Below are 27,369 nucleotides of genomic sequence, written 5' to 3'. Positions count from 1 at the left end.
TCACTTATTTATTCTTTACCAACACAAATGCAGGCCATTTAAAAACTAAAATCTTGGTTTAAAAACCCCCAAAGAGGATTGTGGTTATTAGTGGCAAAAAGTATTTAGTCAGCCACCAATTGTGCAAGTTCTCCCACTTAAAAAGGCACTATCACAGGTCTGTCATTCCCACCGCTTTCAGAATGCACAACTCTGCATTATCAGCTCTTAAAAAATGTGCACATATATAAATGTACCTATTTACTGATTAGTTAGTGTGATCCGATATCTAGTGATTTGCAATCGTAATATCACTTTTTTTTCTTTGGGCTTCCTTGACAGGTAAATTTCTCCCTGAGAGATAAATAAAGTTCCATTCAATTACTCAACCAAGGCAAGAAGAAATTAATTTTCTATTGTTTTTCATTTTATTTTGGAAGGGTTGTAAAGGGTTCATTTTGGAAGAGAAAATAGTTGTCCTGGGGGAGAACAAACCAGCTGAACAGACGTTTTTGGACTTCTGTCACTGAAGTCTCTGCTTTATCTGATCGTGTGGACTAAAGCTCCTACTGTGGACTGAAGTTCAGGTTCTCACTCCAGTGCAGATTTCTTCTGTAAATATGCGCACATGTGACCCGCCCTCTGCCCCTCCCTCTCCGGACAGACGTCAGACAGCTCCTCCAATCTGCTGGCGTGTTTATCCTGGAGTTGGTATAAACCGGAGCGGCTCAGGCGTCTTGACTTCATCCCCGTGACCCCTCAAACCCTCTTTGAACCACCCTGTCCTCGCTGGTGTCTCTCAGACTGCCCCGTCATGCAGCTCCGGTTGCCGGTGTGCGTAACGGCGCTGTTCGCGTCCTCCTGGTTGCTCGCGGAGGCGCAGATCGTGAAGCGCGCGGCTATCGGCTGTCCGGAGAGGTGCGACAGGTCTGCGTGCGCACCGGTCCTCCAGGACTGCCTGTCCGGGGATGAGCTGGACCGCTGCGGCTGCTGCCCGGTGTGCGCATCCGGCGAGGGCGCGCCGTGCGGCGCTCCCGGGGATCAGGAGTGCGTGGAGGGGATGGAGTGCGTGGTGACCGACGGCGTAGAGGCGTCCGCCACCGTCCGGCGGCGAGCAAGGGCCGGGGTGTGCACGTGCATCAGCACTGACCCGGTGTGCGGCAGCGACGGCGTCTCTTACCGGAACGTCTGCGAGCTGAAGCGCGTGAGCAGCCGCGCCACGGAGCTGCAGCAGCCGCCGGTCATCTTCATTCAGAGAGGAGCCTGCGGCAAAGGTCAGAGCCGCGCGCGTCCTAAAGGAAGTTAAGGCGGCAAACAGCTGTTTCTCAGGAGGGTTAGGTCGGTGAGGATGGAGCTTCTGAGGTCAGATGTTTGCTTCTGCCAGGACAGAAAGTTTTAGTCCTGCAGATACTTCATGATGTTTCCCCATTTGACTTCTGATGAAAGCAGAAAGTTTTCATTTCTGAGTCAAATATTCAATTATGTTTAAAAGTGAAAATAGTTTTCTATTCATAATATAATTCTTAATTTGGCTTTTCTGTAGTTCCATCCTTGAACATTAGGGGGCAGCCCCTCTTTTTCCTGTTTTCCATTTTTATTTTATTTTTGAAACACCTGCTTTTTCTTCCCTTAAAATACATTTCGAAAAATCGCTGGTTTCCTGATCAGGGGACTTTGGACCTGGAAGATTTGGATCCATACTGGGTGGAGATGTGGGTGGGGGCAGCCCCTCTCTAAACTGTTATGATAGCACTGTTTGCTTATGTCATCCAAATCATAGAGGAGCAGCGGTTGATGGAAAGGCCTCAGAGAAGCTTTTGCTTCAATTTACAGATGTGATCAGTGTTTCCGGTGGGTCAAACCATTCAGGTAAAGGATGAAGGTGATGGAAACTAAACCGGGAAGTGAGGTTTAAAGGTGTGCGCACAGACAGGTGCATTTCAGAATAAAACAGGAAGTGAGCGGTGAAAGAGCTCCAGAGGGTTAAAGGGCTTGAAGCTGTTCCGGCTGAGAGACTGTGAGATATTTTCAGGAAATCTAAACATTCATTAGATTCTTTCCCCCTCCTTCTTCCAAGCTGCCTGGCGCCTAGCCCCGCAGAGGTCCCAAACGGGAACTTTTTAGCCTCCAAATTCGGTGTGTGTTATCTTAACAAGGTTAAACACACACATTTGGAAACACGCACACAGAGAAAAAGAAGAGCTGTCAAAAATCAGACAGTTACAGGAGAAAAAGGGTTTGTTTTTTGGTTTACTTGTGTGCTCCTGGTGATTGTTGTCCCTCTAATAAAACTCTACAACCACCAGGTTCTCTCTTCCTTCCATCTTATGGTTCTTCTTTCCTGCATCTTTGAACTTGCTGAACTGGAATCTGTGTTTAGAATAGAATAGAACCTTGATTGATCCCACAACAGGAAAATGGATTTGTTTCCATTGCTCTACTCAAAGTTTGTCGTACCCCCCTCCCCACAGGTCAGCAGAGCCCCGACAGCCTGCGTTACAAGTACAACTTCATCGCCGACGTAGTGGAGAAAATCGCCCCGGCTGTGGTTCACATAGAGCTGTTCCGAAAGTAAGTGCCTGAGCCTCTGTTCACAGAGCTGATAGCTGGCTGGCTTCTGCTGCCATCAGGACATAGATTCTCATCATTTTGTGGTTTAAATAAAAACTAGTTTTTCCTGATTTTCACAAGTGGGGTTTTTTTTTTTGGGTTCTGAAAAAAACGCAACAACCTTCAGGACTTGTTCTCTGGTCTAGAGGTCATGGGACAGCTAACAAGTCCCGTGTTTGGAAAAAATCCTTCAGGATCTTCTTCACTCTGAACAAAATGTAGTTTTTTCCCTCAGCTCCAAGCTTTTCCTCATTTCTTGAAGCTTCTTGTTGGTTTAGTCATTAACTCTGTTAAACCATTGATATTATATTTGATCCCCACATTTCTGAGACCCCTATCTAATAATAAGAATTCAAACTTTCCTTCCAAACCCAGAGAATGTGGTCCATGTTTTCTGCCCTGTAGTTCATCATCATTCCACTAGGGGCAGTAGAAGGACTTTTCCTGCTCATTTCAAAATGTTTGCTGCCAGGAAGTCTCAAAAACACTTTTGGCAGGAAGTTTTTCTAATTCCCAAAACTTTATGGTGAGAATAACTCATATTATTTATTTTTAAATGACTCCATTGAAAGAATGTGAAATTAGTTAACGATAATTTTTTTATAATACAGTCACACGTTGGTAACCCTTGTTCTATCCTAGACACTTTAACATTGGGAGTGGGGTCATCTAGACCCACTAGACAGTGCTCTGAACCTTTTTTCTTCAATGATTTGTGATTTTCACTGGTGTCCATGGATTACATGAAATCTTTCCACCTTTATCCACCTTTGTCATGGTAGGGAGAACACGTCAATGGAAGGGGGGGGGGGGTCATCTAAGATAGCAGAAGGGTTAAAAAGATATGGATTAAATATGAGGCTGTGGGTAAAATGTGATTTTTTTCCTGAATATTTTTTCCTCTTAAACTGACATTATTGAGAACAAAAACTCACTAAATCACCCAACTGATCATATTGTAGAAATCTGTATCTCATTAAAAATGACATTAAATATCCTTTAGTGGATTTTATTAAAGGTTTAAAGTCCCGCTCTGATCATCTTTTAATTCATTTTCATAGTTCCCAGTGGTCTTTTCACTATGATTTAGCCATAATCACTGAACCTGTCGTTTTCTAGGACGTAGTTTCTGCAGAGCAGCAGGAGTTCATTAGAAATGCACCTCTGAGCTGTGGGGGGACCATTAGCATGGAGCCACCTCGCCCCCTTCCCCTAGCAACAAAAACAGACCAGTAAGACAAAGACGTACAGGGATCTGTTTGTCTGCAGGTGGATGATCAGAATGGAGCAGAGCAGGAAGCTTGAGGCTCGCCAAGCTCATTTTCTTTGTCAAACTGCTTTTTTTTTCTGCTCCTGATTCACAACTATTGAAAAAGGAATGGAAAAAAATGCTACTTTGAGCTGAACTTTTATTAAATACAGGGCCTTGCCAAAGTATTCAGCCCCTTGAACTTTTCAGCCTTTTACCACATTCCAGGCTGCAAACATGAAGATATAAAACTGTAATTTTTTTGTGAAGAATCACCAACAAGTGGGACACAATCATGAAGTGGAGCCACAGTTATTAGTTATTTCAAACTTATTTTTAAATAAAAACTGAAAAATTGGGCGTGGAAAAATAAATTCAGCTCCTTTACTTTCAGTGCAGCAAACTCTCTCCAGATGTTCAGTGAGGATCTCTGAATGTTGACCTGAACGGCTAATGATGATAACAGAACCACCTGGATGTCATCAAGTCTCTGTAGAAATGCTGCTGCTCTGTGATCGTCTCAGAGGTCCGTTTAAAGTGCAGAGAGCATCACGAAGAACAAGGAACACCAGGCAGGTCTGAGGTTCTGCTGTGGAGACGTTTAAAGCCGGATTTGGATACAAAAAGATTTCCAAGCTTTAAACATCTTTAAACACACTGATGGATTGTGCAAAAGACCTGAGACTGGGGCAGAGATTTGTCTTCCAATAAGAGAATGATCCAAAACATGAATAATAATCTACAATGGAATGGTTCACAAATAAACACGTCCAGCTGTTAGAAGGTCTGGACCTGAATCCAATGGAGAACCTGTGGAAAGAATTGAAAACTGCCGGTGGTGCTAGAAAGAATGAACTTAATGGGGCTGAATCGTTTTACACCCCCAATTTTTTTTATTTGTTAAAATAGTTTGAAATATCCAATAAATGTCATTCCACTTCATGATTGTGTTCCACTTGTTGTTGATTCTTCACAAAAAAACTACAGTTTTTTATCTTTTTGTTTGCCGCCTTAAATGTGGCAAAAGTTCAAGGTGGCTGAATACTTTGGCAAGGCTCTTCATGCATGTAAGCTTACGGATAGCATGATATTTATCTCCTTTAAACCTGCTGTCCCCTCTGTCTCTGTTTAGGATGGTATTTTCCAAGAGAGAGGTGTCGGTCGCCAGCGGTTCCGGTTTCGTTGTTTCTGAGGATGGACTTATCGTCACCAACGCGCACGTTGTGGCCAACAAGCACAGAGTGAAGGTGAGTGACAGCAACGTTGTTTTACTAAAGCGTCAATGGAAGAGAGCACAAACAATCAGTTTGCCAATCAGGAGGTGTGGCCTATTTTAAATTATGACCATTAGTCATAGCCGTGGCTCGGTCATGATTAGATTCCTGGAGGCGTTTTAATGACTTCATCAAAGTTTGAAGAACAGGAAGTAGGTCTGATGGTGTCACCGTTATCTAGGTGGAGCTGAAGAGTGGGGCCACGTACGACGCCAAGATAAAAGACATCGATGAGAAGGCTGACATCGCCCTCATCAAGATTGACACGCCGGTGAGGATGTGCTTCCTCTTCTTCCTCCCTTCCTTCTCTTCTTATCCTCCCACTGCCACTCCTGTCTTTCCTCATCCTCCAGTTTTATTTCTTTTCCTCTTCCTCTCCGTTTTTTCTCCTTCCTTCTGAGTCAGTTCACAGTCAGTTCACAGCTATGGTTGTCTCAAGGCACTAAACAAAACACAAGAAAAAATCAAACCAACTTTGCTAAGTTTTTACAAACTGTTGCTGGTGTTTTGGTCCATTCCTCCATGCAGATCTCCTCTAGAGCAGTGATGTTTTGGTCCATTCCTCCATGCAGATCTCCTCTAGAGCAGTGATGTTTTGGGGTTGTCGTTGGGCAACACAGACTTTCAACTTCCTCCATAGATTTTCTATGGGGTTGAGATCTGGAGACTGGCTAGGCCACTCCAGGACCTTTCAATACTCGTTACAAAGCCACTCCTACGTTACCCGGGCAACGTGTGTTTGGGCTGGTTGTCCTGCTGAAAGACGTAGCCACGTTTCATCTTTAATGCTGATGGAAGGAGGTTTCCACTCCAAATCTGACCATACATGGCTCCATTCATTCTTTCCTTTACACGGATCAGTCGTCCTGGTCCCTTTGCTGAAAAACAACCCCAAAGCATGATGCTTCCACCCCCATGCTTTACAGTAGGTCTGGTGTTCTTTGGATGCAGCTCAGCATTCTTTCTCCTCCAAACAGTAGAGTTCTTACCAAAAAGTTCTATTGTGGTTTCATCTGACCATAGGACATTCTCCCAATCCTCTCCTGGATCCTCCAAATGCTCTCTAGCAGACTGTAGACGGACCTGCACATGGACTGGCTTTAGCAGGGGGACACGTCTGGCCCTGCAGGGTTTGAGTCCCTGGTGGTGTAGTGTGTTACTGATGGTAGCCTTTGTTACTTTGGTCCCAGCTCTCTGCTGGTCATTCACTAGGTCCCCCGTGGGATTCTGGGAGATTTGCTCACCGTTCTTGTGATCATTTTTACCCCACGGGGTGAGATCTTTTGGGCATTTGTGTAAACATGTACGGTAACCATTTATCGCCGTTTACACTGTTGCACAGGCGGATTTCGTGGTGACTGTATTTTTGATTTGTTGTGCAGGCCGATTTGTGGGTACTCCTCTTTTCTTCATCCCTTTTTTCTTTCTCGTAAACGTAAAGTGCCTCCAGTTCCTTGCTATCCTGCTTTTATTGTTCTGTCCCCCCCAACTCACTGTCCCTTCTACCTTTCTTTCTCCTGTTTTTCCTCCTCATCCTTTCATCTTCTCTTTCCTCCTTCTTGTCCTGTTGTTTTCCTTTCTCCTTTTTTTCCTCTCCTCTTTTTTGTAGCCTACTCTTCCTTCTTTTCCCGCTCGTCGTCCTCCTACTTTTCCAAAGTTTTACCCTCCTCTCTTTTCTTCTATCCATCCATTCATTTTTTTAATAACCCATCTTTTTAAGACCCACAAAGTTGCTGGAGCCTATCCAGCTACTATCAGGCAAGGAGGGGGGGGGGGTTACTCCAGTTCATCACAGGGTTTTCCTTTTTTCCTTACTCTCTTATGTATCCTTCTTTTCCTCATCTTTTATGCCTTTCTTTTTCTAAAGCTCCTGTTTCTCTTCCGTCTCTCATCCTCTTCTTTCTTTTTATCCTGCTCCTTCTCCATGCTCCGTGGTTTTCTTCTCCTCTTTGTTTTCCCCCTCTCCTCATAGATGACTTCTGCGTCCTTCTCTGCTCTCTCTTTGCTGATTTCATGTTTTGTTTGTCTGGTTTGGATTTGAGCTGCATTTTTGAGGCGAGGCCTCATCAGTGACTCACAGCAGCCTGCAGGGCAGACTCTCCCAGAACGTTCATGCTTTTTCTTCTCTAACAGTCATCGTTTGGGTTCCATGAGACCTGCTTCATATGTCAGAAAAATGCTCAATATTAGTCAAGGAGTCACTTTCTACTTTGGTCAGACGTCTAAATGGCTAAATTCAAAATAAAACACTGGAGAATTTACTATGTAAATGAACAGTATTTATGGTTCATAACTTCCTCACCACGGCTCTGATACTAAATGTATCTGTTTAAGGGAATACTTTCTGATTAGAAGCGCCTTCTTTAAACTCTGCATCATTCAGTTTCACCATCTTTTGTATTCAATCTTTCCAAACACATCAACAGTCTGTGTTTAGAGGATACGATGTCTGCAAGTGTGGAGAAGAATGGAGCAGGAGCTAGTGGCCCACCTTTGCACTCACACCTACAAGCTTTTTCATTTTTTCATCTGCTCCTGATTCCCAGTGATTCGACTAAAGAAATTCTCAGAATTGCAGTTTTAAGCATAATTTTCTTTATATGTTCCCTCCATCATCAGAAAAATGCTACAAAAACACGTTAAAAACCCCCAAAACCTGCTTTTCTTTAATCTTAAATCTCGCTTTGGATTTTTACGTTTGATGTTTGACCTGAAGCATCTTTAAAGGAGCACACACTTGCAGAGAAGTGGAGAGGCTCTGAAAACTGTCTGGAAGGAGGACGGACTCTCGTCCTCTGACTTCAACTAAGACGCCTCTCTTTTTCTGACCTTTTCCTAAACCTCATAGTCACATCAGCAAAGCAACAAACTGCCTCATTCTGGCAGGTCAGAGGAAATAAACTGTTTACCTGGCAGGTGTGAGCAGCTGCCTGACTGCAGCCGTGGACCTGCGGGGCCGACGTGCACCAGCACGCTCATGCTCACGCAGATGCTGTGTTAAAGGCCTTCAGGACATCTCAGTTGTAGTGATGCTGACACTAACATCACCCTCCACCATCTTCAGAGCTGCAGAATTGCAGATGAGGCTTCGCGTTTGAGCAGGAAGCCGTGTGCGGAAGAAAGGGTTCGATCCCAACATTTGACCCTTTTGAAGGAGCCGATAAAAGCATCCTCAGAGCACAGACTGGGCATGTGCAGAAAGAAGCAGCTGTGAGAGTTCTCAGAAGCCTCGTGGTGGTTTTTCACGGAGATCTGGCACTGATCCTGGATCGTGTCTGTCGACAGCTCATGATCCCATCATCTTCATTCTTTCTTTGGAAGTGTTTATAGGAAAAGCCTGAAGGCGCAGAAAAGCCTGGAGTGGGATCTAAACCCAAAAGCTGTCATGGCGAGATCAGACTCTGAAACATGAAAGAGTTTTTTAGCAGAAATCTTTCTGCAGCTCAAACGTTTCTGCAATGAAAGTACGAAATCTAAGGCCAGGTGTCCTCTTTCATTCACAAAAAACCTTTATGAAAACAACACAATTAAACGCAGACTGTTAAGTCCAGATTTAAGACGAGACGGCAAAATGGAAAACTTCTTGGAGCCCTGACAAAACAAACTCATGTTGCTTGAATTGAAATTGGAAAAAGTCAATCTTTTCAGTTAATCTCTTAATGCGGAAATCAGCCGAAAGGTCTTCTTGATGGAGACGAACATTTTGAAATGGTTCAAACATCTGAAAGCATGAAGAATTGTGTTGAGAAATGTGCAGAAGAACCAGAACAGGATCGCAGTCTGAACTCCAAATGGTTCTTAGAATTGGGCGTCCAAACCTTTTTCAAAGAGGACCAGATCTAGTGAAGTGAAAAAGTTTTAACAGTTTTAAACACATTACATGTAAACAAACCATTTGATGAACATTTTGTTGCAATGGCATACTTCTCCTCACGTGGAAAATTACATTTAAATGTATTTTTACCAATATTGTCAATTTTTTAATAGCATTTCTCATCTGATAGTTCCTCGGTAACGCTTTCATTTACAGTACAGTACTTACAGTGTACTTAAGTGGTATTTACATGGTACTTATTGTGTTACTAATGGGTACTTTCGGTGTGTTTACATGATACTTTTTATGGGACTTACTGGGTACTTACATGGTACTTTTTTGTGTCTACTCTGTACTTACATGGTACTTGCTGTGTATTTATGTGGTACTATTTGATTCATACTTATGTGGTACATACTGGGTATTTATAATATACTTACTGGGTATTTACATGTTGTGCAAACGTGTCTTTTGTGGTACTTACCACATGTAAGAAAAAGGGAAGTACACATAAAGTACCTTGACCTTTAGGTCTGCACTGATTGTATGTTACTTGGTACTTACCCCTTAAGTAGATTGAAACTGGACTGTAAAAGAAAGTCAGTCCTATTTCCACTCTATTACATGGTACTTTCAGTAGTAAATGCTGGGTATGTTCACGTATTACTTTCCCGTAAAGTGTACATACACACTTGGTCTTCTGACCCTAACATAGGAGACAATGCTAACTTGTTGGTAAAGGTGAAGTAACTGCATTGTAGAAACGTATTCTGACCTGATTACTTCTTGTAACATGTGGCAATTTTAAAGAGAAACAAGACAGCAGAGAAAACAACAATCTTTAATATCCTTATTCTAATTTTCTTTTTTTAAAAACGCTTTTTAGTACTTTTATCATTGTTGGTTTTTTTGTTGTCTTGCTTTGTTTTTATTTTAAACCATTGTAATTCCTTCCTTCATTGTAGCGCTTTGAGATTATTATTATTATTATTATTATTATTATTATTATCCAGAGTTTTGTGTTGTTCCAGGAAGCACACTGGCCCCAGATCCTCACCATCTCCAGCCAAAGTCATTTCTGCAATAGTTGCAGTCAAATCTATTGTATTTTTGTCTATATTACACTGGGACAAGTGAGGGTCGTGCTTTTTGTCCGTCAAAATTCCTTCAGCAGAGTTTAGTAACAGTACGGGACTTCTTCAGGGTTTATGACTACAAGAAAAATCACAATACAAGTTCAAATGAACATAAAAAGCATAACGACTTTGATGAAGTACAAAGTATATTTTAGTTATTTCATCATTTCTGTAATGAGTTTGATAAATCTCTGTGAATTCTTTATTGCTTTGACTGCAATGCTTGAAATCAATCTAGATAGAATCTTAGGTGCAGACCTAAAGGTCAAGGTACTTTATTTGTAATTACCTTGTTCTTACATGTGGTAAGTACCACAAAAGACACGTTTGCACAACATGTAAATACCCAGTAAGTATAATATAAATACCCAGTATGTACCACATAGGTATGAACCAAATAGTACCACATAATTACACAGCAAGTACCATGTAACGCAAAAAAGTACTGTGTAAACACCCTGTACTTACAGGGTACTTGCCAAGTAGTTACACATTAAGTACCATGTAAATACCACTTAAGTACACTGTAAGTACTATACTGTAAAAGAAAGCGTTACCAGTTCCTCTTGATATTGAACTCCTTGAAAACAACCAGAGTCTTTTGGCATATTAGGCAGACAGTTTCATTGTTTTACATTGAAAAAACAAAACACTGTCAATTACAGTTGATGTTTAGAAGTGAGCTAGAAATCATCACAGAAGGGTCACACGACCGGTTCACAACAGCTTAGAATGCAATTTTGCCGACCACAATCAGGAAATCATGCAGTTTATAGAAAAAGCTGGGGGTCATGTATTGATTTTATGACGGAAGCCTGCGGGCCGGTGAGCATTTGAACACAGGCTGCATTCAGGCCATGAGCCGGACTTTGGACATGCCTGGGTGGTATTCCAGAAAGTATGTTTAAACTCCCCTGACTTTAAGCCTGAACTCTGACTGAAATCCGCCTGAATTTGCTTACTCTGGGTATGTCGGTTCCAAAAGACCAGATGAGTTAACGTAATTACGCTCCACTTGGTAACCCTGGGTTAATGCACGTGCACAGCAAGTACATAATGTACGTTGTATCCCACAATTCCTTGCGTTGCCGATCTAACAGCAGCACCAAAGTTACACCTACTTCATTGAATTAATTTGAATGAAAGTAAAATAAATGTCTGATAACTACGTGTTATTTTTGAACTGACTTAACTGAAAAAATGATTTATCTTAACTTAATCAAATAATTAAATAAGATCAAAGTAAAAAGTTTCTCTTTCCAACATCCATATGTGGTCTTATCACCCTCTCACGGTGGAAAAAGTATTATCTGAGCTTCTTCATCCACTAAATCATCTTCAAATGGACACGCCATGCTGCTTCACCTCTCTGAAAACAAACTAACCTTCAACTAAACCTGCTCCAGACCAGGTTATGTTCAGAGCATGAGTTGCTATGGCAACTTGACCTACCCTGAAACATACCTCCATTTCTGGAACCAAATGCTGAGGTTATCAACTTCCTTAGCCTCAAACTTACCGTGGGAGCTAGCAGAACCTGCTTCCTGGAAGACCCCCCTGGTCTAGGGGGATCTGGTTTAGAATAACATGAAAAGTAATCTTACTCCGACTTTAAAACAACAAAAACCAAAGAAAGATCATTGATATAAAAATGTGTTTATTTATAAAAAACAACAACAATGGCTTAAAAAGGAGAAGCAAAAGGCTTCAGGGTCAACTATGAGCCATAATGACAAACAAAACCCACATATGTCAAATCCTGAAGTCCTTACCTGTAGTGAAAGAAAAGAGAAAACAATGACAAACACTAACCCCCCAGGACTGAACAGGAGAAAACAACGTACTAAAGAAAATGGCCTTTACAGCTTCACTTTAAATACAGTCAATGCCAAACAAAAGACTGCACAGGGCAGGCCCCAACACACACCACGCCACGCCACGCCACACACCACGCCACGCCACGCCACACCACACCACACCACACCACACACCACGCAAATCTACATAACAGCTTACATGTGAGGTGACAAAGTGGAGCGCTGCACTGAGGCCAGGTTACAGCAGAGCTCCCTTCTCAAGGGATTAAAGGCCGCCTCCATCAGCTCTGGTCCAATCAGAGGCCACACCTGTGCAGCAACACACCTGAAAACAGTCAACACAAAAAAGCGCACAAAGTTCTACAACTAAAAGCACAGAGGTGCCACTCTGACACAGAAAGAATGGAATGAATGCGGCCACAGCCGTGACCGAATCCACACACCATCAGTGCTGATGCTGACGTGGCTCCAGGGGTCGCAGCAAGTTTCTGACCCCATGTTACCAGTAGGAGGTGAGAACTTTGGAACGCTTAACGTTGTATATTACACCGAGGTCATCATCACCCCCCCCTCCCCAAACACACACTCATGGTGCAGAAAAGAAGTATCCACACCAGAATGAAATTACTAAGGGTGAGACAACATCAACAGATGAAAGGACACAGGCAAAAGAAGAACCGGTGCCCAGTTTGGACCAGAGCAGGCAAAGGGGATTATATCCCACAATCCCCGCGCCGCCATCTCCAACAGCAGACCCCCGGCTTCTGGTAACGCAGCAGTGTAGCCACAAAGCAGCTTTTTCTCCGTCCGTACGGTCTGACCGCACGTCTCCGTTAAAACCGAGTCCTGCAATCAGACATGAGGCGAAACGCTCCGGAGCCTCACCCCGAACCCGTGCAACAGTCAAATTCGGCGATTTCTAACTTCAGAAACTGTGGAAAATGCGTCGAGTCAACTGAAAATGTATCTTTAACATGGATCAGTGGAAAATAATATTTACTTAATGCTCGTTTTTCTATTTTATCACGATGACCGGTGAGGCAGAGCCTGACTTGCCTCATCTAACCGCACGTCACTGGGTGCTAGGTCCAGGTCATGGCCTTAAAGTGATCAGGGCTGATCACGTTGATAGACCCCCGTCATGGATTTGCCTGCAGCTGTGTGTGGAGGAGCACTGGGTGTGACCCGGCTGAGATGACTTCATCTCCTCACCCTAAACTTCAGTTTGATCTGATTTAGCTCTGAAAGAAACCGCTCTGTTTAGAACATGAAGACTTGTTTATGTAGTGGAGGGGGGTGGCAGCCAGAGTTCAAGATGATACTGAGAGCCCCCCACCCCCACCCCAGAGCATGAGCGTGATAATGAGAGGAGAGCAGGAGCGATTAGAGAACAAAAAGGAGGTCCAGGTTCCTCCTGGGTTTGTAATCTGTCCTCTCAGAAGCTGCTCATTTCAGATGAAGACAGTCAGCCCTGTTTTCCTGCAGCAGTAGCTCTCTGTAAGTAGGGTTATTTACAGACAAGCCACTCATGTGTTAGAAAAACAACATTTTAGCAAACGCTCCTAACACGTGTGCACACTAGTGACCTTTCTTCTGTTTTGAACGGCTGAAGGAGCTTTTGGAGCCTGGAGTGGAAACTTTTTGCGGAGCAGAAGGTGGCTGGCCCTCATCTCACCTCCTTCATGTTCTGTCATTCTTACCCAAGCCCCAAAGTAGGTCAGAGTTGTGTTGAGTAACGTCCCTGAAGGAGGTTATTTAACAGAGGAAATGAGCCACACATGTGTCTGCTGGCAGCGCTGCACAAACGCACAAAAACAGCCGGTTGTCATGCTCCCAGGGGAGCAGACACACCAAACCATCGCTCCAAACATCTCCTGCCACACTCCTCTTCCCCACGGCACGTCCCGGCCTGAACCAGGTTAGGGGGAGGAGAAGGGAGGGGGACTTCCTCCAGTGCTGCTGCTTCAAGAGGACAATGTGGGACCTGCAACATGTTAGCACGCCATGCTGCGCATGAAAACATCTAACAAATTCACTTTTCACAGCTCTGAGAGAGAAAGTAGTCTGTGGACGTTCTAGTGACAACAGGACTGACGCTCAGGGAGCTTTACGCTGACGTTCATTGTCCAATGACAAGACAGTTCTTTAACGTCCCACTCTGGTCATACTAGGACATAGTTTCTGCAGAGCAGCAGTAGTTCATTAGAAATTCACCTTGAGTTGCGGGCGAGACCGTTGGCCTGGAGCAACCCCGCCCCCCTTCCCCTCCCCATTGCTGAGAGCTTTCTGTTCACACACTCTCCCCCTCACAATCTCCAACATAACATCAGTGATGCAGCAGAAATGTGGAGCAGTATCGTAGCTAACCAGTTTAAATCCAGATTCCAGTTCAGACGAGGAAAATAAAGACGTTCATGGATCCATGTTTGTCTGCAGGGGGGATGCATCAGAATGGAGCAGCGCGGGCAGCTTGAAGCCCGCCAAGCATATTTTCCACGTTACAAATAAGCTCTTTTTCCAACTTTTTTCTCTGCTCCTGATTTTAAAATGATTTGAATAACGAAACACTCAGAAGTGCCATTTTAAGCTTAATTTCCTTTATAAATGTCCTCCATCATCAGAAAATGTCCACAAGTTAAAAACACCAAAAGCAACATTTTCATCCGAGTGGGTCTTCAAAGGAAACAGCAATCAAACAAGGGGAAGATATTTAGGTGGGGGTGTGATTAGTTTAGGGAACTACTTGAAGCTCACACAGGAGAAAAGTGTCAGAATAGCTTTATTTTCACTCTACAGGTCGCCTACAAATACATTTAACAGCAACTCTCTTCTGCAAAAACAAGATTTGCAAGAAAAAAAATAATTCTGTTTGAATTTAGGGCTGAGACCATTGACTGTATAATAGAAGTGGACTGAGCGAGTGTGACACCACCCATAAAAAACGGCTCACTTCCAACTTCCAAGTCAATTCAGAGGCTATTTTTCCGTGACACAGAGGAGTTGGTCCAAGTCCTCATTTCTATGGCAACTACTGTCACCAATCAGGAGTGAGCTTGTAGGAAAGCCACACCCCTTCCACTGAAAGAGGACTCTGGAGAATCTTTCAATCCAACAATGAGAGACGTTCAAGGTGGGGACCAATGGGCACCACATGCTTTTACTGAGGCATCTGATTGGTCAGTTTATAACTTTAATACCTTGCAATAAAGAAATAATATTATGAAAAAATAAGAATCATAAAGAACATTATAAAAAAGGTATCAGATCAAGAACAGTTCTTCTGACTGAGTAACAGCTGTTTATTTCTCTATAGAAGTCTGTGGGATTTTGGCTTCTTGGCGCCAGCAGGTACTTCCTGTTTGGAACGCAAAGGGGGGAGGGGTCCCTAAGTCCAGTTCTCTTATACAGCCATGATAACGTCACTGATCTAAAAACATTTCCATCTCCAGGATTTCAGCTCTGTGTTCATCCAAACAGGCCCTGATAAAACAGGAATATAAAAGATCATAAAATACTTTTTTCTTTGTATTTATTTGATTCTATTAAAGACATTTTGATAAGAATGACGGTACTGTGATTTAGCCTCAGCCTCAGCTCTGTTTTTGGAAAAGTCCCGCCCCTTAACTGTCTCCACCAATCATTCTTGGAGGCTTAATCACATGTCATCAGTCTGACCAATCAGAAGTGGTTACAGTCTTCACTTCCTTGTTCTGATTCTGCTCATAAAGTCTCTCAGCTCCAACAGAAATACCAGCTAAAGCTCGTCTTTAGCGATGTAGCTTTCCACAGAATCCGGTGTCAGACCGTGGAACAAGTGAACAAAACAATGAAGCTCAGAGACGAGAGTCTGTCTGCCATCACTACATCTCCCATGATGCATTGGGTTAAAGTGACAGCATCTCTGCGCTACAATGAGTCTTCCCTGTTAAACGTCTTCAACCACAACGAACACATCAACCAGTTTTGAAATCTTCTTGATGAAATCAGAGGTCAGAGGTCAACAGTTTAGGTCTGCTTCAAGGTTTGTTTTTTTAACAGCCAAACATCCCAGAGTTTGGTCCAAGTCATCTTTCTGACTGAAACACTTTTATTATTATTTTATTATTATTTATTTATTTTATTATTTTAGATGTTAAATTTAAGAAGTAATAACAACATTTAAGAAACAGGATGAAGGTGAAACAGACACAATTAAACTAAATTGAAACAATTTAATCATCTAAAAAGAAATAAAACATTTTTGTTAAAGTTTTCAGACTTCATCTTTGATTAAGACAAAAGAAAAACGTATAAAACTTCAACATGTTCACTTTTTGTGGAGCTACAGAAAATATACATATAATGATAGTCTTTTTGTGTAAAATGTATCAAACATATTGTGATTATATTGTTCAAAAATTACAGTTGCTTTTGCACCAACATTGAAATAAATATAAAAAAAAAATATTTAGAAAGAATATTTTTGTTTTTTTGTGAGGTTACATAAAATTGCATGTTGATAAACTTGAGTAAAAAACAACTAACAGGGTAAAAAGTCAAATAATTTAGCTGAAAAGTATTACTGAAAACTAACTTTTATTACATATTTTAGAAAAAACAGCAGCAGCTTCCAGCTTTTTCTGCCACAATTATCACAAAGATGCATGTGAGATCATGGCGGAGCTGTAGATCAATACAGACTATGAGTTTCTCCTTTTTTACATTTTGGACGCTGGTGTGCTGCAGGATTATTGTCCAGGATAAAGTGTGCCGTGGCTCAAAAAAGGTTGAAAAACACTCTCCTAGAGGGCAGTAGAGGTGATGTCCGGGGTGGAAGCTGTCTCTGGTGATGTTCTGGGCTTTACTGAGGGAGTGGGGGCTGTAGATGTCAAGCAGAGAGCTTCTCTGCTGCAGTAAATTTCCTCTCCTCAACTCCTTATCAGCACTCAGCTTGAGGTAAAGATCTGCTCAAATCTGCGTTGTCTCCATCGTCCTCCCACAGAACAAGCTGCCCGTCCTGCTGCTTGGTCGCTCCGCAGACCTGCGACCCGGAGAGTTTGTGGTCGCCATTGGGAGCCCGTTCTCCCTGCAGAACACTGTCACTACAGGCATTGTCAGCACCACCCAACGGGGGGGTAAGGAGCTGGGCCTACGGAACTCTGACATGGACTACATCCAGACGGACGCCATCATTAACGTGAGCTCCACCCACATCGCGTCCGTGAGAATCCTTCAGAACTTTCTGACTGCAGCTTCTCCCTGTTTTCTTTCAGTATGGAAACTCGGGGGGGCCGCTGGTCAATCTGGTGAGTGATGTTCATCTGAGCAGAAGGTGGATTCTGACATTCAGGGTGTGACGCTGTGATTGGTCATTAAGAATCGTGAAGCAAACAGGAACCCTATGGGTGCAGACTTGTTCCTTCCTGTATGTTTGTGCAGTGAAGGTCAGTGATGGTCAGTGATGGTCAGTGAAGGTCAGTGAAGGTCAGTGAAGGTCAGTGATGGTCAGTGAAGGTCAGTGATGGTCAGTGAAGGTCAGTGATGGTCAGTGAAGGTCAGTGAAGGTCAGTGAAGGTCAGTGAAGGTCAGTGATGGTCAGTGATGGTCAGTGAAGGTCAGTGAAGGTCAGTGAAGGTCAGTGAAGGTCAGTGATGGTCAGTGAAGGTCAGTGATGGTCAGTGAAGGTCAGTGAAGGTCAGTGATGGTCAGTGAAGGTCAGTGAAGGTCAGTGAAGGTCAGTGATGGTCAGTGAAGGTCAGTGATGGTCAGTGAAGGTCAGTGATGGTCAGTGATGGTCAGTGAAGGTCAGTGATGGTCAGTGAAGGTCAGTGATGGTCAGTCAGTGAAGGTCAGTGATGGTCAGTGAAGGTCAGTGATGGTCAGTGAAGGTCAGTGAAGGTCAGTGATGGTCAGTGAAGGTCAGTGATGGTCAGTGAAGGTCAGTGAAGGTCAGTGAAGGTCAGTGAAGGTCAGTGATGGTCAGTGAAGGTCAGTGAAGGTCAGTGAAGGTCAGTGATGGTCAGTCAGTGAAGGTCAGTGATGGTCAGTGAAGGTCAGTGATGGTCAGTGAAGGTCAGTGAAGGTCAGTGATGGTCAGTGAAGGTCAGTGAAGGTCAGTGAAGGTCAGTGAAGGTCAGTGATGGTCAGTGAAGGTCAGTGAAGGTCAGTGAAGGTCAGTGAAGGTCAGTGAAGGTCAGTGATGGTCAGTGAAGGTCAGTGAAGGTCAGTGAAGGTCAGTGAAGGTCAGTGATGGTCAGTGAAGGTCAGTGAAGGTCAGTGATGGTCAGTGAAGGTCAGTGAAGGTCAGTGATGGTCAGTGAAGGTCAGTGATGGTCAGTGAAGGTCAGTGAAGGTCAGTGAAGGTCAGTGAAGGTCAGTGATGGTCAGTGAAGGTCAGTGATGGTCAGTCAGTGAAGGTCAGTGATGGTCAGTGAAGGTCAGTGATGGTCAGTGAAGGTCAGTGAAGGTCAGTGAAGGTCAGTGATGGTCAGTGAAGGTCAGTGAAGGTCAGTGATGGTCAGTGAAGGTCAGTGAAGGTCAGTGAAGGTCAGTGATGGTCAGTGAAGGTCAGTGAAGGTCAGTGATGGTCAGTGAAGGTCAGTGAAGGTCAGTGATGGTCAGTGAAGGTCAGTGAAGGTCAGTGAAGGTCAGTCCAAACTGTCGTCTGAAGATGACTGGGTTCTACCGACTCACTGGTTTAACTACATGGGTCCAGGTCAGGGCAGCAGGTCATTGTTTTCAGAACCAGATGGTTTTTTATGTCCTTCTGCAGTCCGGGACTGAAGGACCGGATTGTTTTAGGAATTCTTCTTTCTATTTACACCTTAGAGTGAAAATTTGACCCCCACCCAAAATCTAAAACCAAAATCGTACCCGATCAAAATGAATTGTGGGCATAGTGAACGGCACATGTTCATGGATTGATGGCCACCTTCTGATGCACACTGATTGCAGGGATTAACCACACACGGATGTGTGCACGTAAAGCCCACAGACACTCTGTGATCTTATTTCTGACCCGCCTTTTGTTGCCTGATAACGTTCTGTTTTCTGCCCTGTGGCTCTGCAGGACGGGGAGGTGATTGGTATCAACACCCTGAAGGTCACGGCCGGGATCTCCTTCGCCATCCCGTCCGACAAGATCCTGCAGTTCCTGGCAGAGTCTCATGACAGGCAGGCCAAAGGTTTGTCTCGTCAGCCACAACCTTCTCTCAGCTGGAAACATGTACAAACCTGCAGCAGGCTGTCAGGCAGGAGCCCAACAGGAGAACAGAAAGGAATCTACTGCAGTAGTTCTATCCATTAAACACAGAAAATCAGCTGCAGCTCAGAGAATTCCTGGAAATGAGCAGTTTATAAAACAGTTAAGGTGAGTTTAGACCAAAATCCAGGGATTTTAGTCGTCTCACTCACACATAGAAGAACCTTCAACAAACACAGAAATGATTATTAGCATTTAGAAAAACAAAAGAAGTTCCATTAAGTTCATCTTAACGGGAAATAAAAGTGCACACACAGCTGACTGCAGGTTCATGACAACGAGAACAGAACAGAACAGAACAGAACAGAACAGAACAGAACAGAACAGAACAGAACAGAACAGAACAGAACAGAACAGAACAGAACAGAACAGAACAGAAAAGAAAAGAAAAGAAAAGAAAAGAAAAGAAAAGAAAAGAAAAGAAAAGAAAAGAATAGAATAGAATAGAATAGAATAGAATAGAATAGAATAGAATAGAATAGAATAGAATAGAATAGAATAGAATAGAAAAGAAAAGAAAAGAAAAGAAAAGAAAAGAAAAGAATAGAATAGAATAGAATAGAATAGAATAGAATAGAAAAGAATAGAATAGAATAGAATAGAATAGAATAGAATAGAATAGAATAGAAAAGAATGAGGACAGTCCATACATATTAGAAAAAATAGAAAAACAGCAGGTAAAAAAAAAATGTGTGGCTGCACTGCAAAAACAGGCCCTGGAGTTTGTCCAAAATTCCCACCTCATTGGCAGCTTGTCTTAGAATCTGCCAATGATGTAAGAGAAATGGTCTGAACTAGAATTCTTAGCCCTTGTGCTATCCTAGGCCACATTGGGAGTTGGGTCATCTAGACCAGTGTTTTTCTACCAGTCTCCCGCAGCACGCTGTGCTGTGGGAGACTGTCCTCATTAACTGATCTAAAAACATTTTCCATCTCCAGGAAATCAGCACTTTGTTCATCCAAACAGGCCCTGATAAAACACTGAGTAGTTAGGAAAGATCATAAAATTATTTTTTCTTTGTGTTTATTTGATTCTATGAAAGACATTTTGATCAGAATGACCGTACCGCGATTTAGCTGCAACTAAAGCCGTTTTTGGAAAAGTCTTTTCTCTTTCTGTCTTTTCTTTGCATTTCTTGCATTTAAATTCAGATTCAATGTAAACAGTTGGACCAGGAGCAGGTGAAATGGTTTCCACATCAGCTGACAGCAAGAGCAGAATAGCGGATTGGTGGACCTTCACTCAGACAGATCAGGAGACACAGCTGCAGATCTAATCAAAGTGAACTGTATTCATATCAGATCTCCATTCTCTGCAGGTAAAACACTGGCAAAGAAGAAATACATCGGCGTCAGGATGATGAGTCTCACTCCAACGTAAGTTCTGCTCCCACTGATCCTCTCAGAAAACATCATTGTAAGTAGAAATGAGGTTCTGCAGGAAGGATGGAACCAGAGGAACCTGCCGGGCTGAGACTCTGCAGAGTGAAGCCTTTTCCTGTCCTCTGACGGTCTTTCAATCACTCCTGCTCGTTCTGAAGCTTCATTGTGTTCTTCTGTGTGAGAAACTTCCAAAACTGGAACATCAGCTGGACTCAGTCCACACAGAATCCAGGTGACCTCCAGGAAACAGAGCTGCCTGCAGAGCTGCTTCAGGCTTGGCGTCCCCCCCACATCCCATCTGCTGACTGCAGGAAGTTCATGACCGCCCGTTTTCAGAGAGGGAGCAGGTTCTCACGAACGCTGAGGACGCGTCACCACATTTCATCTCCTTTCTCTGCCGTCAGGCTGGCGAAGGAGCTGAAGGCGCGACACCCGGACTTCCCCGACCTCACCTCTGGCGCCTACGTCATGGAGGTCATCGGTCGGACTCCGGCCGAGGCGTAAGTGTCGACAGCCACACAGATCAGTCGGGACGTTTCTCCATCTCTGCTTCTGTGCCAGAAAAACACATTAACGGTGTGCGGTCACCGAGCCCCTCCTGCAGGAAGATTAGCCCCAGGGGCAGATTTTTAGAGTTCCAGGGAAATTCTGAAACCACACAGCTACAGCTGAGAAAGCAGCAGCCTTTTCTCTGTTAGCACCTCCATGACTGGAGGCTTGAACTTTGGTTTGAAGGTCGGGAATCTTTGCTTTCAGGTTTTTGGAAACCTGCTTCAGTCGAGCAAATCTAACAGCCCTTTTTAGAGGATCCTCATTCTGCCAATTTGGTTTGTATGCTTTTAGGAAGATCATGTGACATACAACAGCCAACCGGTGACCACCTGTCCAGAAAACAGCTGAGTGCAGTGGAATCAGAAACATCTGCAGCTGATGTTTCTGACCTGCTCCGGTCTCCTAACAGCTGGAGCTAAACTAAGACTGTGAAGGAGCAGAACATTCACAAGTCAGTCAGACGGATCCAGAGAGGCCCAGCATGAAAGTGTGAGGAGAAAGCCAGCTGGCAGTCAAACCCCCCCTGGAAGAGGAAGGGCAGAACATCCCACAGTCCTGCCTTTAACATCCCTGCAGCCTTTAACAGCCCTTAACAACTTCAGGAACGCGTTCAACTCCTAAACTACATTTGTGGGTTCTCACTTCAGATGACCCACTCCACCAAAGCCCCAAAATACAGCAGTTTGAAATCATATGAAATCTATTCTGCACAACAAGGCTTCTGTTACTTATCAAGTCAACTCAGTTTAATTATTATTTTTAATCCTATGTTTTACTACGTCAAAAGATAATCACCAGTGAACATTATTACACTTTCTTTACCTCAAACCAGCTGGAATCAGTTTCTTTCACACAGTAAAGGTTTGTTCCATAAATGTGACGTATTTTGTTCTGAATTGATCACATTGAAAGGGTTTTTCTTAGAACACAACAAAAAACCAAATTAATGCTTTGACATGTGCATCATCTAGTTAGCACATGTAGCAGAGTGGATGCAGATGTGAGGGTGGGCTTTACAGATGTGCTGCACGAGGTTCAGACTACAGCTTTGGATGTCGAGTCCTTCTGTCTGGGACAGAACTGGAACCTTAACCTCCAGGAACTTATCTATAGAGGTGTGAGCGTCCATGAAGGTATAGATGTGTGTACACAGCTTGATATTACGATGATGAATTTGTGATTTACTGTGCAGGCCTACTTTTATAGTTCATGGGTCAAAATGACCCATACGACAATCTTCCCTAGACGTGCAGTGGTAAACAGTCCACATGTAAACAAACCAAAGCAAAACTTATTCTAATAACTGAGCCTCATTAAGGAGTCCTAACATTAAGTTAGAAAAGGACGGGTTTAGCTATTTTTCTACCATTAAACATGTTAACCCTTGGTCTATCCTAGGCACTTTAACATTGGGTCATCTAGACCCACTAGACAGTGCTCTGAACCTTTTTTCTTCAATGATTTGTGATCTTCACTGGTGTCCATGGATTACATGAAATCTTTCCACCTTTATCCACCTTTGTCATGGTAGGGAGAACACCTCAATGGAAGGGGGGGGGGGTCATCTGGACCCCACAAAATAGCACACGGGTTACTGGGTCACTTTTTACCCACAAGAGTTGAATCAAGTTTGTCTGAATTAGTAAAAGATTCAGTTTCTGAAGACTCCTGACAAAACAGTAGTTTAAAGAATGAAAACACGTTGGTCACATCTGAAAATGCCTTCAGAATTATTGATTTTACTCTTTTATTTACATTGTTTGGTGAAATTATTTCCACATTTCTACATTCATGGATTTCTGTGGCTGCAAATGTTGGTTGTCTGGGAAAAGCGATCCAAAGAGGTCAGCTGGGTCGGTCCTACACAAGGAGCATCAGCTGGACTCCTATGAACTACTGACCCATGAAGGTTCTGCCGTAACTTCATCAAACCAATCAGCTGAGGAAGACCCGCCCACCTTATTAGCATATTATGATTGCAAAACAAAGTAATGTGGGACTGAAGCGCAGGACTGAAGAGATGAAGCTCCTCACCTGCCGTGTCTGTCTCTGCAGGGCGGGGCTAAAGGAGAGGGACGTCATCATCAGCATCAATGGCGAGCACATCACCTCGGCCAATGACGTGAGCACCACCATCAAGCGAGAGCAGAATTTGAGGATGGTGGTGAGGCGCGGCAACGAGGACGTCATGCTGACCGTTATCCCAGAGGAGATCGACCCTTGACCTTTGACGATGACACGCCGTCAGCATCCACCAATCAGGGGCTGGATGTCAGTGCTGGAGTCAGTCATGACTAGAACTGAGAAGCCCTGCAGCTTTCTGTTTCACACCCGACGTTCTTCACTCAGAAACTGAAGCTGCACATTTATGTTCCTCTCAGCTCCATTTACCTTCCCCCCCCTCACAGGCCTGACTCTCCAGCGCCACCTGTGGCTGCTGCAGGTGATCGCAGGTGTCTTCCACAGATAACTTCCTTACAGTTTTGTGCCTTTGTATTTGAAGACAATGTTTTTCAAAGAAGAGAATAAAGTTATTTTTAAACACACTGCTTTCCTGAATCCTGTCAGTCTCAGACTTGGGGGCGGAGCCTATCAGTATTTTGATTGACAGCAGTGGTGTTGACGCTCCAGAGCTTCAGTGAAGCGTGTTAGAATAATCCTGATTCCAGCAAACATCTCTTCTTTAATGAGGACTTGACGTTTGTCCTTCACATGGCATGCTTCACTACTGTGTAACCAGAGTAACACGACTTGTGTAAAAGTAATGGATTACTTTTGCATAACAATAACCAATACACTTTAATCTATTACTATTTGAAAGTAGTTTTCTGTCAGTAAATAATTATAGGAAGCGCAGCTCCTTAGGACCACCAACCTGATGGTTGATCTTCAACCAACCGTTCCGTTTGCTTCTGCAGGACAGACGCAGCAGGTTACAGACGAGAACATTACCGCCAAACATCTCCGCCTCCTTTGACCAAGACCGCTTTAAATGGACAGAAACCGTCTGAGGCTTCACTCTAACAGAGTTTAGTGTTTGCTGCACCTCAAAGCAGAGAAACCAGGAGGAACCGTGAAGAGCCACACATGACAGACAAAAGGAGCGTCAGTGCAGCGCCACTTCCTGGCGACACGGGTTAGTCTTTAGCTTTGCTGCACACACGGCGTCTGGGCGACCTGCTCGCTCGCGGCTGCTGCGCCGTTCTTCAGCACGACCAGAGGCAGGGCACTCAGCAGAGCGGCCTCCAGCTTCTGCTCCAGAGCATCCAAGCGACGGTCCAGATGCTCCTTCAGCCTCCTCTCCATCTCCTCCAGCCGCCGCTCCATGGCTGAATCCAGCTTCCTGCAGAGAAGGGAAAGGTTGACTTGGAGGCGCTGCACGCCGTCTACATCACTTTAGGCGCTAAAGCGTTTGATGAAACCCTGGATGAGAGCGGCTGCATTCCTTCACCGTGTCTGAGCGGCGGTCCTCACAGCAACGCTCCACACACTGAGCCTGCTGGGAAATGGCACCAATTGTTCCTCCCCCCCACCCCCCCGCACACATTTCAGTGGCAGAATTCTGACCGACCCACCCTGCACGGTCTGACCTCAGAAGAAGACTTGTTCCAGTGAAGAAGGGACGCTCTGTCCATGAGAAACAAAGAAATGCTTTCTGCTCCAACAGACACCCCCAATCTACACAATTCATGTGGGGGGTGGGTCACACTGTCTGGGTGTGAGAGTCCAGGCTGTGTCCAAATTCCCTCAATGCTCACTAAGCCCTAAAAGACTGCAGCGGGACATTCAGGTCTCAGGATTTGATCCTTTGCTGATTTAGGTTTCTCGCCTAAAAAGAAACCGTCGGTCTGTCCGTCATCCTCATGGTAGCTTCATCAGAACAGTGAGGCATAGAAAATCAAGAAATCTACTTTCAAATTTTTTATTCATTTTAGTACTTTGTGGTCAAACTCTTCTCAGCAGCACAGAGGTTTCTTGTGGTTGATGAGCAGGTTTCTGCACATTTCAGGAATTTCCTTTACAAATGCTAACAGCTGGTTAGCATAGTAGCTAGCGTTGTACCATGAAAGCGTCAGTGTGCCACAACACCACCGTCTCCAAATCAACACTTTTTATGCAACTCTCTTCTGCTGCCAAGAGTCCAGCGGGTTCATCCTCCCGTTCTGTCTGCATGCTGTTAAAAACGCCACGTCTGGCTGCTCCATCAGGAGGTTACGCTTGTAAATACTGCTCCTCTGTGCTTGCTGCCATTTTCCTGTCTGCTCGTTGTGAGAGGCGGCGTCCACTTTACCCCCAAGACCGGAGCCGAGGAGAGCAGAGAGCTGGGAAAAGGAAATCTCCATTTCCCCTAGAGAAATAAATCGTCTAAAACAACAAACTGGTATTAATCAACAAAATGGATTTATGGCCTGACCCTACATCAATGCACATTGGCATTTTGCAAAGGCTTCTGGAACATTGGAATTGTAGTTTTGAAGACAGCAGTGAAGGAGTTCAGACACAAGCAGCGTTCCTGTGAGCTCATCTCTGACATAAACCCAGGTTCTGATGATACCAGCAGCCTAGAAGTGGGCGTGGTCATAAATACTCACCAGCAGCCGTTTCTAAGCTCGTTCTCCTTCTCAACCGCCGAGGCGCCGTCCAGCCGCAGCCTGGTCACCTGACCGCAGACGCTCTGCAGTACCGGCAGCAGATCAGGGCTTTGCACCTCGCCGCAACCCTGCCGTTTCAGGAAGTCTGACATTACGGCTGTCAGGTGGGAGGGGCTTAGCGGAACGCCATGTTCTGTGTTCACTGAAAGAAAAAAGGCGTTTAGACTCAAACCGCCAGAGCAGGAACTTCAGGGGACAGCGACCAGCTGCTGAAACTCCGCCCATCACCTGCTCTGCCAACGTTCACCTGAAACTCACTCTTGTTTCCGTTGAGATGGGGGGGCGCCGGAGGGGCGGAGCCTTCTGACTTCTCCCCGTTCTCTGCTAATGGAGTTTGTTCTGCAGAGCTGCTGGAGTCTGAGGACTGAAAGACAAACCTCGTCAGCCGGAGGGCTCCTCTTGTTAGCTTATAGGAGGCCAAAATGATGCAGATGAACCGCATCATCACACTGGAACAAGGACCTCACCACAGAGACTTCAGGTGGGGGCCGCCTCCTGATGGGGGTCACCCCCCCTCCTTCAGCCAGGGCAGTCAGAGCTCCTCCTCCCATCAGGAGCGGCAGGAAGCTGCCCAGAGAGCCGCCAGAGTTCTAGACGGATCCAAACAGGAAAACAGTCACAGCCCCCCAACTTCAGGGTGGGGTGGGGGGTGGGGGGTTAACTTGGTAAAATAGCGGCAGCTTTGCTCACCTGCTGCTGAAACTGGACCATCTCCATCAGGTTTTGGGCCCCTGGAGACAGTTTGGCTCCCATCTCCTCAACCAGACCCTGCACGCGCTGCAGGTCTATGCTGGAGCCGGGCAGTGGGCGGGGCTTAACGGGCTGCAGGCCCACTATGATGCGGCCCACCAACACACTGTTTCTGCCTGCCAGGGAGAGCAGCTGGGGGGGCACAGAAAATGTATTGGAAGGAGACGAGGGACAAACACCAGGGTGTGGACACGAGGACCTCACCTTGACTTCACAGGCCAAGGCGGGAGTCTCCAGGAGCAGCTGTTTGCTGAAGAACGGACCCCTGTCTGCGCTATGGGGGGGGGGTAAACCCAAACATCAGAAATGATGGAAACGTATGCCGCTCTGACAAACAATATCCAGTCCATGATCTGGAAGACGTTGTTACATCCATCACAACCCACTAGTCCAACATAAACACAACAAAACAGGAAGTTGTTTGAAGATTAAAGGAAAAGGTGGTCTGATGTCAGAGCTGCTGGTCTGTATACCTGTCAGAAACAACACAGTCAGTTCTAGAACCCCGCGCCGTCCCGCAGTATTCTCCGGTCTGGTCGTACACCTCCATGGTTCGAGCCTCGGTGATGAGCCGCAGGCGGCGGATGGCGGTGCAGGAGTCTGGGCTGCAGCGCAGCATCAAGACACAAGGACGGCCGTCCTCCACCTGCTCCAACAGCACGGGGTCACATCTGCAAGGTGAGAAGAGCACAGCTCAGGTGAGGCTCCTTTTCTCTAGACCTACATTCACACACCCCTGCAACCCGCATTCATTCAGCCACTCCCAATGAATGAGCGTTTCAGGCCTCCATGTTCAAAACTCTTATGTTCACGAGTTCCATCCATCCATCCATCTTCCTCCGCTTATCCGGGACCGGGTCGCGGGGGCACCAGACTGAGCAGAGATGCCCAGACTTCCCTCACCCCAGCCACT

At 44.8% G+C, this 27,369-nt stretch overlaps 2 protein-coding genes across 3 annotated transcripts in view; one reads left to right on the top strand and one right to left on the bottom strand.

The window, feature by feature from the left end:
- The first annotated feature begins 680 nt into the window (after positions 1–680).
- htra1 (HtrA serine peptidase 1) lies at positions 681–23,600 on the top strand. Its single transcript, XM_004080745.4, has 10 exons — positions 681–1,253; positions 2,451–2,550; positions 4,971–5,085; positions 5,294–5,383; positions 16,861–17,055; positions 17,132–17,164; positions 18,928–19,042; positions 20,439–20,496; positions 20,907–21,002; positions 23,110–23,600. The coding sequence occupies exons 1-10, from the start codon at positions 794–796 to the stop codon at positions 23,276–23,278; spliced, it is 1,431 nt and encodes a 476-aa protein (XP_004080793.1). The 5' UTR covers positions 681–793; the 3' UTR covers positions 23,279–23,600.
- Positions 22,774–27,369, bottom strand: part of c19h10orf88 (chromosome 19 C10orf88 homolog) — a 12,630-nt gene continuing 8,034 nt past the window's right edge. For both annotated transcript variants that reach the window (XM_023949879.1, XM_023949877.1), the window contains exons 3-9: positions 26,930–27,127; positions 26,661–26,730; positions 26,397–26,588; positions 26,174–26,296; positions 25,965–26,070; positions 25,647–25,848; positions 22,774–24,397 (exon numbers count right to left, since the gene is read on the bottom strand). In XM_023949879.1, coding sequence (XP_023805647.1) covers positions 24,199–24,397; positions 25,647–25,848; positions 25,965–26,070; positions 26,174–26,296; positions 26,397–26,588; positions 26,661–26,730; positions 26,930–27,127 — 1,090 coding nt within the window. In that variant the 3' untranslated portion in view covers positions 22,774–24,198. The remainder of the gene's footprint in view (positions 24,398–25,646; positions 25,849–25,964; positions 26,071–26,173; positions 26,297–26,396; positions 26,589–26,660; positions 26,731–26,929; positions 27,128–27,369) is intronic.

The sequence above is a fragment of the Oryzias latipes genome, chromosome 19 (assembly GCF_002234675.1).
Source record: "Oryzias latipes chromosome 19, ASM223467v1".
Lineage (NCBI taxonomy): Eukaryota > Metazoa > Chordata > Actinopteri > Beloniformes > Adrianichthyidae > Oryzias > Oryzias latipes.
The sequence above is the reverse complement of the archived record's forward strand: the minus strand, read 5'-3'. Positions and strand labels throughout refer to the sequence as shown.

Bases quoted from the DNA above. Each gene is read 5' to 3' on its own strand.
- htra1 (XM_004080745.4), top strand. From the start codon at position 794: ATGCAGCTCCGGTTGCCGGTGTGCGTAACGGCGCTGTTCGCGTCCTCC. The intron at 5,384-16,860 runs GTGAGGATGTGC...GTCCTCCCACAG, and splicing joins TCATCAAGATTGACACGCCG to AACAAGCTGCCCGTCCTGCT. The intron at 20,497-20,906 runs GTAAGTTCTGCT...CTCTGCCGTCAG, and splicing joins ATGATGAGTCTCACTCCAAC to GCTGGCGAAGGAGCTGAAGG.